General features: G+C 41.5%; 1 protein-coding gene across 1 annotated transcript; it reads left to right on the forward strand.

Annotated features, from left to right (window-relative positions):
- Positions 1-1006: 1006 nt before the first annotated feature.
- Positions 1007-8864, forward strand: LOC128712452 (uncharacterized). The gene is made up of 10 exons (XM_053807345.1): positions 1007-1133; positions 4355-4514; positions 4612-4946; positions 5022-5233; positions 5376-5492; positions 6970-7099; positions 7167-7550; positions 8069-8299; positions 8399-8617; positions 8701-8864. Exons 1-10 carry the CDS (start codon positions 1007-1009, stop codon positions 8862-8864), a joined length of 2079 nt encoding a protein of 692 aa, XP_053663320.1.
- The last annotated feature ends 6919 nt before the right edge of the window (positions 8865-15783 follow it).

Genomic DNA, 15783 nt, shown 5'->3' on the forward strand with positions numbered 1-15783 from the left:
CATTTGTGTCAATATTGTCCTTTTACGGTCATAAAAAATCCCTGTAGCTGATGGCGTAAATCTATATCAAATGAATTTGCCGACCACTGAAACAATCATCTTATCTGCAACACACATCCGCGGACGAAGCTTCCGTTCGTTTCTCACTCAGATCATATCGTAACATTCAGTAATGGGAAGAGCAAAAGAGAGAAACAAAAAAACAACCATATTGAAACATTTTGCCAGGGCCGAAGGGAACAAGTGGCTGCAAGTTCGCAACCCGTCCTTTGATGGGCATTTCGCTGTGAATAGAGCGCGTTCTTCCAGTCGTTTGAAGTGAAAGGTATCATATGGCGTCGTTATGATGTATTTTTCCCAAATATCAAACAGTACGTAAAATAGTTGGCAAGCATTTTGTATGGTAAGTATAACATTTGCATGTCATTCTGCCATTTGCCATATGAAAATATGGTGTCGCAATAGTTTATTACATGTTTTGTTTTTGTGTCCGTTGCTGTATGCAATACTACACGAGTCGCTTAGCAACATTATGTCGCTAGAGTAAACCAGGCTTAAATGCACCCATAAACGTGTGACATCATTTCCGATGTGTCGGAGAGAGTCGGAATTATCGGACACTTATTAGAAACAAAAACCACAAAACCCAAACATGTGACAAACTCCGGGCCACGCGCCATCCACAACGTTCGAAATCGGTCTGGCACGCCTGGCGCATTGTGATGTGATAAGCGTGCCTTAGAAAAAAAAGAGTAGTGTTTAACACTCAAGCGGACTAGGCAATATTTATTTATTTTTTAATCTTTGATTATACCACTCTGTGTGTGTTTTTTTGTACAGGAGTCAAATTTTCTTTTGATTAATTTGTAACAAGTGAGTAAAAAACATTGTACTGATAATCGATGTTCATTGGCTTACTGCGATCGGTCGGTTTAAGTTACCGCAGAACCGATTTCGGGTTTAGTTCTACCCGTTAAAGGCACGCATTCGGCCACGCGTTCGTAAGATGAGACCTCGCGATAGTATAGTGCTGGTCCCGGGACCATTTCTGTGGATAGTTTGGAGTGCATTGTTTGCATCGACACTACCGAAGATCGATAGCTTCGTAGGATTACCACTGTCGACAAAGCCGGGTGAGTGGCATCCGTTAAGGAAACGCCAACTGTACGCTTTAAGTTGCTAGAAATGTGGTTTAACTGAGTGGTGCGTGTGTTAAGCTCAAGTAAGGGAGACAACAGTGGAATATGTTAGCGGTTATTAGTTTTGTTTCATAGAACATTAGTTTTCATATTGCATTTGGTTTCATTTTAGCAAATGGACTTTTATTTATTGAAAAAGAACTGCCAGGCCGTATTGCTTATAGCTAAAGGTAACTTAATCTAAGATACAATTCACATTCGTTTGTAGACTTTTCCTTCTTCAAACAGTGAAAGGTCACCTTATGCCGGGTGTGCTCGGCTGTAGCAGATGGACTTAACATATTTGCTTTTAGGTGTGCTATGCAACAAAGTTACTTGAATTGCGCAATTGTGCTGCTGTCTTAAAGAAACTCCAATCTCGTACGAAGTCAAACATCAAATCACGACTGATAATACAGAACCAATTTTTTGTATCTTTCTATCACAGCTTTAATAAAAACGATTCCATTAAGATTGTACGTACGTCTGGCACGTTCTACATCATTCCCATGGTAATTGTTCTGAGATTATAGACCAAAAAAAAAACAGACGGTAGAAACCATTCGAATCGCCAACAAAAAATGGCTGTCGAGAGCAATAAAAGTATTTACATGTAGAAAAGGTTCATTTTGTGTTGAAAGAGGAAGCGTTTAACTATTGCTTCCTTTGCTCGTAAGAAATGAGCAGCGAAGTTAATGGGCTATTTGTTATGTGGATAATGTTGGTTGGTGGACCATAAACAACTCCAGCGTAGAATATAATCAATTATAGAGAAAAGAATTTTTATTCTTAGAATACGTTAATACTCCATCAATTAAATTTTCTCTGAACTATAATATCTGAGCGTTCAATTCAAATCAGTTACTGTGGAAACTTCTTCCATAGTCTAGAGCAGGGGTCTTCAAACTACGGCCCTCAAGAACCTAAAGTGCGACCCGCGACGTTATCGTTGTTAGAGTTTCCGCAACGAATCTAAACTCGTTGGGAAAGAGCCAAGACAGGAGGATTTACCGTCCGACTTGGCGAGAACAATCAAACGCTAGTTCTTTGGTGAGTTCTGGTTTGAAAGTCGCTTTATTTAAGATTTATTCCAGCTTATTTTCTAATTTTATGCTGATCGATCGCGGTCAGTATTTCAATATTGCTTACAACTTAATACTGATTTAATCGCGGTCAGCATTTTTCTACTGTTTCAATATTTCATATAGCTAAATACTGATCAATCGCAGTCAGCATTTTTATCCTGCTTGATATCGTTTATTTGTTCAAATTGACTTGCTTGCATTTTGTTTCCGTCGATCAGTTATCAGGCCGTGTTGATCCAATCATGCGGTACTGTCGTCAGTACCAGTTGTTACCATTTTTAAGCGATTTTAAGCGAAAAACAGTTGTTGTTACCATTTTTAAGAAATTGTCTTATTATGAAAAAAATTTACATTATTTAACTGTTCAAATATTAACTACAGTAATAATAAGTATCATAAAATACTATAAATTGTGAAAAAAAGTTATCTCGAGCGCAACAGCTGTGTAAATTACCTACAAGATAATGTGTTAGTGGCCCCCAGACTATCGTAGTTACAAAAAAGCAGCCCGCGTTCTGAAAAGCTTGGAGACGCTGGTTTAGAATCTAGAATATTTCACGTAAATAATGATACGAGTTCATGAACGTCAACTTACCACCAGCTTCCGATAGATAGATAGATGCGTTACAGAAAACATTGCTAGCCAGTAGATAGTAATGCTTAGCATTGTTCCAATGGCCTATCTTGTCTGTCCTTTCGCTCATTCACCTGTATGCTTCATACACTTTATACTTAATTTCCTGGCTGAGGAATTTTTAACAGTTTTCTTATCTCAGAAACCTCTGTGAATAGTACTTGAACTTCAGAACCTATTCATCAGGTCATCATCCAAGTAGCACAGTATTAACATTGGCGCTGACATTCAAATCATTTGAATGTTTACATCACGTGTGATATGGACATGTTTAAAAGTTTTTTTCAAGCTAATTTTTTATACGATCTTTGCCTCGTTAATCCAAAATTGGAGGACTATTCATAATGACGGATAGTTTCGACTGAAAATACTATATACCGAAAAATATATACCACTTCCGAAAGAAACACGTGTAATCGCAAGTATGTAGCAATTAAACACGTGCGTAAGTTGCTATTTCCTTTGCAATCATTGATTACTTTCATGCGCATTGAGAGCAACAAGGACTGCCTCAACTGAACTCAGTATGATAACCCGGCCCTTATCAGAATTTGGCATTAAGTAACAGTTCAGTGGGAAACAAACGGCAATTAAATTCCAATTATTCTCAGAAGCTTTTGTTTCTTTTTATGCATGGCCCAGTATTGTTAGTGGTAATATTATGTTTTTTCACACTTACGCTCGAAAGATGTGGCTCGTTTCTTTATTTTTACTTAATCGTACCTAACTGATCGCATTGGTTTCGGAACTGTGTTTGGGAAATGTAATATTTTTAGAAATAAAAGATCCACTATGGCTGATCACGTACTCAACAAAAAGCTAAAATAGCGAAAAGGTATTCAATCAATTCAAACATCATGGAAAACGTGATTTTGCAGAAAAAATAACCTCTTCTATTCTCTAAAGAAACCCGTGTGTAATGTGTGTTAAATGATGTGTGATGATTTTATGTCACTGAAGAATTGAATTCTACTGAAGCAATGTCAACAGTGATCAGTATAAAAAGATGGTTCTGATTCCCAAAGTATTTTTTTGTCTAATTTATTCCAAGGCCACTAAAAGATGCTGGACAACATCCAAGAGAAATATATCTCTCTGTACTAGGCAAATAGACAAAACCAAATTTTTTATACGCGCCAGAACTCGAGGATGGCTTAACTTTATAAAGTACTATGCTTTAGCTCAAAATTATAAAAACAGTGCTCCAAAATTGGGAGTTGTGGGTGATTAAATTAAGAAATTGGTTATGTTCAATTGGTCTAATGTTCAAGACATCGAATTGAAGACGAAACATCGCTTTGTAAACATATTAGCAGTTTTCGGGTTTACCTGGTCTCAAAGGGCTTAGAGAACTTGAATACAATTCAATAGAAGTCACATATTCAACACATTAATTCGTGTGCATTACGGTCAGAAAATTCGATTGGCCAAAACTTAACAACGCATTTATTCTACAGCACGACTCTGGCCACTGCTACTACAACTCCCCAATACGCCCCCACCCACCATAGGACGAGTCGTACCGGGTGTGCAGTGTGACCGGCCTTGCACTACCGATGGACCACCGCTAACATGCCACTTTCACTGGAAGTTGGAAAACTTCGCCACCATGGGATCGTAAGTAAACCAATGCGATAGTCGCAGTGTGCGTGTGGCAGCAGCTGTCATTTTTTTACGGATCGGACCACTGAATCCATCTTATCATCCACCACAGATCCTGCGGGCACTGTTGGCTCGGCATCCGGAAGCACTGCTTCCATCGGCAGTGCATCACAGCGAACGGGATGGAGCGCGGTGTTTACACCATCAACCGACGCATCCCGGGACCGGCGATACATGTCTGCAAGCACGACATCATCGTGGTGGACGTTGAGAACGAGCTCGAGGGTCTCGGGTCGACGATCCACTGGCACGGTTTCCATCAGAAGGACAGTCCCTGGATGGATGGTGTGCCGATGGTGACCCAATGCCCGATAGCGCAGGGTACCGTCTTTCGCTATCGCTTCACAGCGGAGGAAGCCGGCACACAGTTCTACCACTCGCACTCCGGTAGAGTGACACCGAAAAGTACCTTCGTGCCAATTTGTTCTAATTATTTTTCGCAAACTCCCTGCTTCCTTGCAGGCTTTCAGAAGGCGAACGGACACTACGGTATGGTGGTCGTGCGCGACCCGGATGATCTCAATCGGAAACACTATGACTACGATCTGTCCGAGCATCGGATCATCATCGCGGACTGGACGCTAGACATGGTGGAAAAGTGGGTACCGGGCATCTCCACCGAGTCGATGCGCGTCGACTCCATCCTCATCAATGGCCGCGGGCGGTACTTTAATGTATGAATAATGAATTTATTCCTCGCACGCTCCCTCGCTGCGCTTCTACGCGCGTCGATGGGATGGGGGTTGTAAATTAAAATTTATCGAAAATTATCCTCACCACTCTGTTATTATCCTCCCATCTCTTCCCCCGCCACAGGAAACGACCGGTACTCGAGCGAATGCCCCGTTAACGGTGTACCAGGTGGAATATGGCAAACGGTACCGCTTTCGGTTGGTCAGCAGCGGTAGCCAGTACTGTCCGTTCCAGCTGCAGGTACGTACCCGTTTGCTGGGGTTCGGGAAAAGTAGTTCAAATATTATAATTACGTTACGTGCTTTACATCCCACTCATCCTTTCGGACGTTCACCTGTACCATGGAATGATACCATTTGGGTTTCCTCGCCGGTTTGGTCTTTGTGCTTCGGAGTGCTCAGCTGCAATTTCAATTGCGATAGCGCGCGCGCGCCCGCCGAGGTGCCAATTTGGAAATGAACAATGTTTCTCAATTACTCACAGCGTATGAATGGGGATTTATTACCAACCTATATGGTACCTGGAGCGACGATTGCCCTTAAACACATCAAGATTGGTAAAAATGTAACACCCGAAGTTCGTTTGTTTGTTCAATTAAATTATTAACGAACGGTTTAATGCAATATTGGAATATTGAGCATACATTTTACTTACTCTTGTTTTTAAGTTTATTATTTATTCTGACTAACTTCAATTATAAATATATTACAATTATAAAATATTACATGGCTCCATGGTTAGTGGGTAGGTAGCGGCGTCGGTCTACACACGACAGAACCGCTCCAAAACCACTAACTCCAACCGATTAACTATTCACCATTATCGACCAAAATCAGACCAAAAAACTATTCAATGAAATCTTTTCCATTGTTTCAAAGAAGAAAATTAATAAGAGAAGACTTAGTGCACTAGCATTCTACCTCTTCTACAAGTATGAAACCGCTGTTCAGTCATCACTGTAACCCCTAATGTTATACGTATTGCCATATAAAAAGTGTTTTTTTTCTGTCATTGTCAATCATATGTCAACAAATGTCAGTTCATAATGTGTCAAATTTTTCTCAATAAAACCATATTTTGTGGACAATGTCGACAATGTGGGATTTCGTGATAAAATTTACAGATTTGCGGAAAATTATGATTTTCTATTTTCACGTGCAGTAAAACACTGCTGAGGCACAACGAATGCTTGTGGAAGCTTACGGTGGACATGCTTACTCATCAGCCATGGCACTTTTAGACCAACACTTGTGTGCATAGATGTGGCACTCACTCGACGTACAGGGCTTTTATTCATACGAAGACGTTAAACATTGGCTCAATGATATGTTTGTGAAAGCCTTAAATTGCCTGTAAGATGCGCTAAAATACGTGACTATGTGTTACGTCACATACATTAAATGGACAATATACGTTTAACTATTTTTGAGTGTCAAAAGTTGATATTCGCTATCTGCGCGTATCTGGACGGTATATATCAATACAGTTTCCCGGTAATTATTCTCGGATCGCTTACTTCAATTTCGTTCTCACATGCCGGAAATAAGTTCCTTATCTACGAAATCCTCAAGGAAATTAAGACAATTCAAATAATATTACTTACAAGTAAAGTTAGTCACTTGAAGCGATCAACTCTGTAGATCTACAACCGCTACAAGATCTACTTTTACAAGCAATTCAACTAATTGACCCTTTCCACTCTGCTGTTTATTGAAAGATCCAAAATCACAGTATGTTGATCATCTCCACCGATGGGGGAACAGTGCAGCCACAGCACACCGTAGACACGCTGTTGTCCATCTCCGGCGAACGATACGATTTCGTCCTCACAGCCAACCAACCGCCGGGTGAGCTTTCCTAAACCAGCGGATGGTAACTTTACTCTAACCCTACCCAACCGCTCACTCTTCGCAGGCCATTACTGGGTACGTGTCCGAGGGGTCGGTTTCTGCGATCCAATGCGCGTGGAAGATTTTGCCGTCTTGTCCTACCGCACAACGGTGTCGTCCATCCCGGACGGTGAGCTGACGGTAGAGCAAACGTTGGCCTTCCCGGAGGCATCGCTACCGGCGTACGATGACCCATACCCGGAGGGTATCGTATTTAACCACCAAACCGCACCCTGCTACACCCCGAACGACACGTACATCTGTGCCGCGGATCTGGAATCGTACGAGGTGTTCCGGGACGATGCACTCATCGACGCCGTACCGGATCATACGTTTTTCCTTGGGTTTCATGTTATCAGAGCGAACAATAGCTTGCTGTTCTCGGATCATGGTTCTAGCCATTTCGCAAGTAAGTATTACGCGGTCAGCACGTATAAACGTTAACGAAATGACCCGAGGTAGTATTTGCATGACAACTAACACGTCATTTGGTAGGGAACATACATCCATACATACATGGAATCATCACATCATAATTGCAGATAGCTTAAAAGCTGTGAAGACTGTGTTTGGAAGTTATTTAATTTATACATTGCTACCATCCGTTGCTCTGCCTTCCGGACGAAGTGTACACTTTGCACTGCTTCACCGAGCAAGCGTCTCGTTGCCGTAAGAGTGTAGGAAAATATGCAAGATTTAATGAAGATGCTGCCACTAATTAAATGAGTTATGGTGGTAGCTCTAGGAAAGCCTTCGGTCCGGTGAAGCTACCGGTGATTATTTGTGCTGAGCTGTTCGAGCATCAGTCCATTCCATACCTACACTCCACGGTACTGAAATACGACCATCCGTAGTCGGAGCTTTGCTGGCGTTCGCAAAATGGGACAGCCACAGTAATTAAATGGAATGCATCCTTTCGCTTCGCAGCCGTCCAAGATGATTTCAACACGATCGGTGCAACGAACATGATCAGCTTTGTGCCACCGACCTTCCCGCTGCTGATCCAACCCGAGCTGATAGTCAACGAGAGTGCACAGTTTTGCAACGTTAGTCACAAACCGGCCCACTGCACCGATGACCGTTTGTGCTTTTGCACACACCGCATAAAGGTGAAACACAACGATGTTATCGAGATCGTACTGCACGATACGGCCAAGGGTAAGCTACAGCCGGACAGTGGCATTGCATTGCCGGGGCATTATGCCACACCACGGATTGATATCACCACTGATGCACTCTTGCTCGTACCATTTGCAGTGCAACAACAGTTCTACCATCCATTCCATCTCCACGGGCATCGATTTATAGTGACCGATTCTGGTCGCTTTCCGAGCGACATCCTTACGGATCAGATAGCATACCTGCAGAATCTTCGTGCCGTTCGGCGACCAAACGCACACAGCCCACCGTACAAGGATACGATGTCCATACCGAACCGGGGCTACGTTCGGGTGCGGTTCCGTGCGGACAACCCTGGTAAGTAACGCCGGTGTGCCGGTTAAAGCTTTCCGGCCACTTTCTTTGAGACGCATTTCTTCACCATGCCTTGCTGTTTGCAGGCTTCTGGCTGGTTCACTGTCACTTTGAATGGCATCTTGCCAACGGTATGGGGCTGGTGCTGCAGATTGGTGAACCGGACGAAATGCTCAAACCGCCGGCCAATTTCCCCCGCTGCGGTAGCTATCAACCACCGCTGGAGGGAGCCGATCAGGCAAGGCATTAGTGCAGGTCCGCCCTAATGCGATGTGATCCTTAATTTATCGCCAAAGCTAATGTTGGAACGTGTTGGAATAAATGTTGAATTTATCTTCGGACAGCAGCATTTCTTCGTCTTGCAGCAAAACTCTGCTACATTCGGTAAATGTCTTTGCCCTTTGTCACGATTAAGAGAGATGACTTTATATTGATATGATTGGCATGCAAGTGGACTGTGAGAGATGGTCAATATTAGCAGACGTGTGTAAATATTGCTAATGAAATCATTTGGTTGGCCGAACTCAGGGTGTTGTGTGGAGTGTAGTGTTCTACGCAGAAGCGTTAATATATAAAGGTTTAATTTCTGTTTTGAATAATCAATACCTTTAAAAGGACTCTCACTGCAAATCAGCTCAAATGTGCCTTTAAATTATCTTCTCTGTTCTCTGCTGGATTCCCCTGACTCAAAGAAGATATCAGGCATTCATATCATTTATCCACACTGTGTCATACTGGGAGGCTATTTACGAGTTTATGCTTCAACTGAGCTGTTTGCATCTACTGGAGTCTGGACGCTTGTTAAGAATTATTTGATAGTGTGTGTTTGAATATCTCCCACAGTCTTCTTGTCGAATATGGTCCTCGTCTAGGTCTAGTGTTTTTGTTTTGTTTAAACAGCATCCTGACCAGTGCGAACATCGGTCTTCGGTTTTACTTCAAAGAAGTTTATATGCATTAAATTGGGTATATCTATATATTTTTGTTAGATTCGAATGCGAGAAATCCATTTCAATCATTGGACATTTTGTGTACTAAAGCGAAAACATCACGGCAAAATGAATCCTTTTTACGATTTCATTGCTTTTCGTGTTTCTGTGTTGTTTACAGCTAAAAGGATACCCGTCAAAATTGTGTCTGATAAAATCGCACTAGCCAAACTGCAACTCAATCCATCTCAAGGCCATGTATCGGTGTCAAATTTGACACATACAGCGGAAACATGATACGTAAATTAACTGTTCCATGTTCAATCACCGTCCCGTCATTTATCGATTTCATCCTTCGCCGCTATCGGGTTGTTAGACAGTTATATACTACCAGCTTAATCAACACATCACGCAATTACATCGCTCAATCACTCTTGGGCGGTATTACTCAGCCTATTTCCGAGCGCTTCATTATGGAGCATTCCGATGAAGTATGACTGTGATAATGCCAATTATTAACATCGTGTTGGATTATGTTTACCGCAAGTCGATGGACCATTTCGTAGTGAAACAATACATGGGAAACACATCACATGTTGATCGATTTCGTACCCATTTCTTGGGTCGTACAGATAAGCGCCTGCAAGGTATGCAAAGTGATGTTTCACGCGAAGCAACAGCTCCTTTAGTACAAATTAGTACAGAAACTATCGTGCGAGTACCCTACTCTCGGCTGGAAATTTTACTCGGAAAAGGAAATGTGTTTTTTTTTACTTATTATGTGAATTGCATCGTTTTATTTTAGTAAATTAGCAAACTAATGAAATCAAATAGGACACTAAAATGTGTTTTTAATGAAATGTGTTTAAATTAAAACACGTACAGGAAAAATTACTATTCATGGTTAACACACATAAAAAGTTCATTATTTTGCTCATACACATTGGAAAACACACATCTTTGACCCATGGAACACGCAGGTATCAAAACGTCCCTTAGTGACAGACTGCTAACGATCGACACCTTTCCTCATTAGAAATTTCTAATCAACCGAAACTGATTGACATACCGTGACCTTTTTTTTGTAACATGACATCAACATGATTGTATCGCACAATAAGGTCTGGCCTTGTGAATAATAAATGACGTCGCCTGACTGGTCTCTGGTCTGGTACATATCTGGTTAGTCAGTTGTTGAACAAGGAAACGGCAAATTTTCAAAACCATGTACGAGGTTAAAGCAAGCCACATGATAATACACATGGAAATTTTTTTTAATTTTATTTCCATAAACCTGCTTACCAAACGTACGGTAGTGGCATTATGTTTTCCTATTTTGTCATGACCGCCGGGAGAGTGAGAAAAGGGAATGGAAAAACGCTAAATACCATCTTACTTTTGCACGAACAAAACCGAAAGTCATTACAGATTGCGATAAATAGTACACATTTCATCAATACCCTTTAGCCTTCACGCAAACTGCCGGCGTTATTTAACAGATGTTACTTGACATCCACGGGCTCGGGCCAGAGTCAGAAGTCTATGCACTAACCTTCGCACAAAACAACTGTTGCCTAAACGGGGAAACAACAACCCCCCGCACAAATGTTTTGCCGACTCGTCATAACCCATCCCGAGCTGGTTCACCCCTCCCCGGTCACAATTCCCAAACGGCAAAGCTGATGTAATTTGCCTAATTGGCTCTCAACGCCGTAGAGGGAACCGCAGGATGTTTTAGATCAATTTGCTGTCGTGTGTAGGAAAAGCGAAACCGAAGGGTAGTAGTACTGTGTTTGTTGAACAATTTAACGACTTACACCTTGCGGGGTTATGGGCAGAAAAATCATCGTCCTACGCACCGGCTCTGTGGCCTTTTGCGGATGGCGTAATCAAACGGGGCCGGTATCCTGCATAGATTTCAGTAATGACGGTTGAGCAGGGGCAGCGTAAAGGGATCGAGTAGGATTACACCGACATGAATATAGTTTGCCCTGTGAGCAAATATTTACATTTCCCCGACGGAAGCGTGTTTACTTTGGACGTGCGTTTTGCAAAAAAGCAAATACGTACGTAAGCGAGAAGGTAGAAATAATCGTACGCATCGCTCCAGCTTCTGCCGGACGTACATACTCTAAGAGTGGTGTAAAAAGAGATCCTTTTACGGGTGGAACCGATTTTCCCGGCTAGAATTTAAAAGTGTCTTGTGATGTGATGTAACTATCACATTGGAAAAGCACATCGCCGGGTGGCAATTTCTGTTGCAATTCTGTTTTACAAGTGAAGTATAAGCATTAGCAATTCACTTTATCAAAACCGAGTGTGTGCGAGGGAAAATGTGTCTTATCTGGTGCGAGTGGCAAACCCGTAACGAATCATAAATTTGCAACGTTTTCCAGACAACATGCTGCTGTTTTTCTTTTTTTAAACCTTCCCTACCGCTCGCTTTTTTTTTGGTACGTTATTGCCCCTTGTGGATGGCAATAAATTGCCTGTGATGAACAGTTTTGCTTCATGATTGTCTCAATTAGGATCGTTACTTACTTTAGATAATCAAGGAAAAATACATTGCACTAGTGTTGGTTTTTTCCCGTGCCAACAACCACTGAACACTAGCTGTGTTCAGGGATGAGCAATTTTTTACCTACCAAGTAGATATTTACATTTCTTCTCAATTATGGGATAATTTGTACATTATGGGTAATTTGTATACATACATAAATAGATTTCTTATGGCGATTCCTTATTCGATGTAATTCTAAACGTTCCATAACCTCTAAAATACACTTAATGACGAAATCGATGTACTGAGGAACTCTGTACTATGAATTTTACAGGATTAGATCTGATTACCGCGTTTGATTGTGGTATACCATATCCCCAAGTGACAAGTGACAAGTGATGCAGGACATCCAAATCAAATCAGGTCAACGGATCTGGATGAGAGTTGTATCGGACATTTGCTGAACGAAGTCGAAATCATACGACACATGTTAGCGATTTTGTGCACAGAATTGGTCTTTATAGCTATTATTAAATACTAGCAAAGGAAAACCTTCTGAGTGTTTGCAGTGTCACAAAGAAAAAATAAATAAAATCGCGTCGGAAAACTGAAGTTGAAACACCATGTTGCATAATTAATTAATTTTTTTTAATGCTTGAGAATAAATTAGAAAATGATCACAACATGAGTACCAATTTCAATGCTTTTTTTTGGATCTTAGAACGACGTTCCCAAAAGACCATTGGGACCATAATAACCCACAAATAATTGCACAAAAAACCAAAAACCATTGTTTGAGATTTTATATAGAGATCCTCCATGGAAGATGAATTAAAGGCCCACTTCAAGTGACTTGAACCCATATTTGAATAAAATATGCAACAAAAATATGTAAAAATACTTAAGGTTGTTCTACCCTGGATCGTATCGAACCGTCTTCGTCCATCCCGACTTTTTCCATCCAGAAGAGGGTAAAACGAAGCGAATTACAGCGAATGTAAGAAAGTGCATAAAAGAAATCATAATTCTGCCTCGCGGTAGGCAGTTCTTCCCCTGTCGTTCACAACGAGCTCAATTTGTGCACCACTTCACCGTACATTATCCATCTGTGCGAGTACGGCCGTGTGATCAACTTACCCTAGGACACCACACGTTTCCTTCGACGTACAATCCGTGTCCCCTTTGCGCACAAACGTGCGGCATTCGGTCACAGATTTTAATCGAATCAGGCCCCGGAACTAATTTACACTGAACTTTGCCATCTAGCGCACGGCTGTCGGGGAAGAGATTTTCCGTCGCACCCCAAGTGTTTGCCAGTGGTGTAAGGAATCACCACAAACAACATTCCATAATCTTGTAACAAGCGAAGGACTAACAACACACATACACACACACATAGACCACGTACTAACTAGGGGAATTACACTTTTTGCTATTCGAGTCAATCCTCAAAGGACAGCGTGAACAAACAAAAAACAAAAACCAACCGGATCTTGAATTCCATCCTGTCTTACCAACACGAACTCACACACACACACACACACACAACTAATCAAATACACAAAGCTTCATTTCGATGCACAAAGAAATGGTAAATCCAACGCCTGCTGCTCAACCACCATTGGGATTTACTCCTGCCGCCATAACGCCACAGCAAAACGCCTGGTTGTCACTCATCCAGCAACCACGTGGCCCACGATATCAACGAACGAAAAGAGAAAATCGTGAAAACGCAGGAAAATAGCATGTGTTAATTGCGTATGCCACCGGCGGCTTTTGGGCGTACCGTATCTGTTTGTTGAAATATTTAGACGTGCGGCTTCAACTTCTGCGCAAACGATAATGCATTCAGCAAACATGGCAGAGCCCGCGTTGATTACCCTTCGAGAATTTAACACCCGCTTTTTAGGCTAAACACGGTGCTTCCGAACGGGGGAGGTTGTCACTTCTAGATGGGTTTGGTTGGGGGTGGTTTAGCTTTAGAAGCACTTTAGAAGGAATTTGGTAATGAATTCGAAAACTCCACCAATATCCGTACAGTGTGTTCGGTATTATCACCCGAAGTATTAGAATCTCTTTGAAGCACACCCTGGAAGAACGTGGTTCGAATTTTTTGTCTAGAATGTGTAAAATTCAAATTCATATCAAGTCCACGAAAACCGTGGCCCGGAAGCAACAACAAGCGAAATGAGAAGAAAAAAAACGCAACAACAAGAGCGATAGACAGCATGCAAAAATGCTGCCTTTGTACAGCGGCACCCTGCGCGTGTGTGTGTGTGCCGAGCAAACAAATCATCGAACTACCGGAGCCGGATGGAATGTGAATGGAACCGTCTTTGTGGAACTGTGGAATTGAATCGGTTCCCCGTTAAATGTTGGCCTGCACAGGTTGTACGAAGAAGGAATGGAGCGGACACAAAACTTTTCCTAAAAGAACGTACAAACACCAAAAGCTACACCTTGCAGCATGATCGTATGCTGTTGCGTGAACCATTGCCGCGCCATATGTATAGGTGAAATTATATTTCTTCTTCAAAGCAGCTCACAAAGCAAGTAAAATAGCCAATTCGATGTTGTGTTTCACTTGTGTTTCCTTTTTTTTCTCTCTTTCGACGTAAGAAAAAGGATGTTTCTTTTGAAACATTCGTGCGAGCAGCAATAAGAAAAGCCAATCCCACGCTCGATGATTTCAATGGGGTGTGTTGCGACGGTTCTGGCCCTGTTTTAGGTCACAATTGAAAACTTTTCAACGCATCCAACCCGTTCGCGGTCTCGGGAGAAATTAATTAAAGAACCATGTACCATGTTTGTCGACTGCTGCTGCCGCTTGCAACGCTGATATGGGCAGCGTCTTTTGAACAGAACCTACAGCAACATATGTGTTGTTAGTACCGATCGGGTGATAACAGACAAAACAAACTGTTTTTTTTAATTTGTTTTCTATTATTATTTTTCTAACCATCGTTTTTGCGTTTTTGTGGTTTTTATTCTGCATCACCAGGGCAAACAACAACTGATTAGGCAAAAGAGCTTGTAATTTGGAAGTTTTTACTCTCCGAATGAAATCTCGAACGTTTGAAGTTTCACGTCACGGTAAAGAGTGGCGTGCTATTGATCGACATTTGCGGTCGATTCTTTGCTATGAACTATCATTAAAATAATGTGTGTATTTAAAATAATACACGAATCAGTTTACTTTAACGATTTGCTAGTCAAATATTTATAAGAACTTAAGTAGAATAAAGAATGAATAATTAAGTACTGTACCAAGTATTTAAAGGTAATATTAAATTTTAGCTAAGAATTCGGTGATAGCACTGTTATTTTCATGAAGCCTGCATCCAAGAAATACGATCTGACCGTTCTTGAGGAATGAAAATACGTAGAAATCAGCAACTCATTTCATTTGAACCCTCCTTCTTGGAAATCTTTAACATAAAGCTACCCAGGAGCATGGACGCTGTTCTAGGTAGAAGAACAAAAAGGCAAATTTTTCATAAAAAATGGAAACACAATATTCCCCAAACAAGAAATAATGTAAAAAGGAAACCAAGAAACAAAGTTTGTGAACACAATATGTAAAAATGTTTTCGCTTTTTAGGATCAAACTTAAACTCCTTGAAGCAAGGTAACTTGTTGAAAGTCTTTGATGCACTTTGGGATGGGATTTGGTACTGGGGGTGTCCTGTGAAGACCGACTAACACTGCGGTACGCCGTTAAATAAGTCAAAGAAGACGTT

This window comes from Anopheles marshallii, chromosome 3 (genome assembly GCF_943734725.1).
Source record: "Anopheles marshallii chromosome 3, idAnoMarsDA_429_01, whole genome shotgun sequence".
NCBI lineage: Eukaryota > Metazoa > Arthropoda > Insecta > Diptera > Culicidae > Anopheles > Anopheles marshallii.

Excerpts from the sequence above, each read along its gene's own strand:
- LOC128712452 (XM_053807345.1), top strand. The coding sequence starts at position 1,007 with ATGAGACCTCGCGATAGTATAGTGCTGGTCCCGGGACCATTTCTGTGG. Across the intron at positions 4,947-5,021 it reads GTTCTACCACTCGCACTCCG|GCTTTCAGAAGGCGAACGGA; the intron begins GTAGAGTGACAC and ends GCTTCCTTGCAG. Across the intron at positions 5,234-5,375 it reads GCCGCGGGCGGTACTTTAAT|GAAACGACCGGTACTCGAGC; the intron begins GTATGAATAATG and ends CCCCCGCCACAG.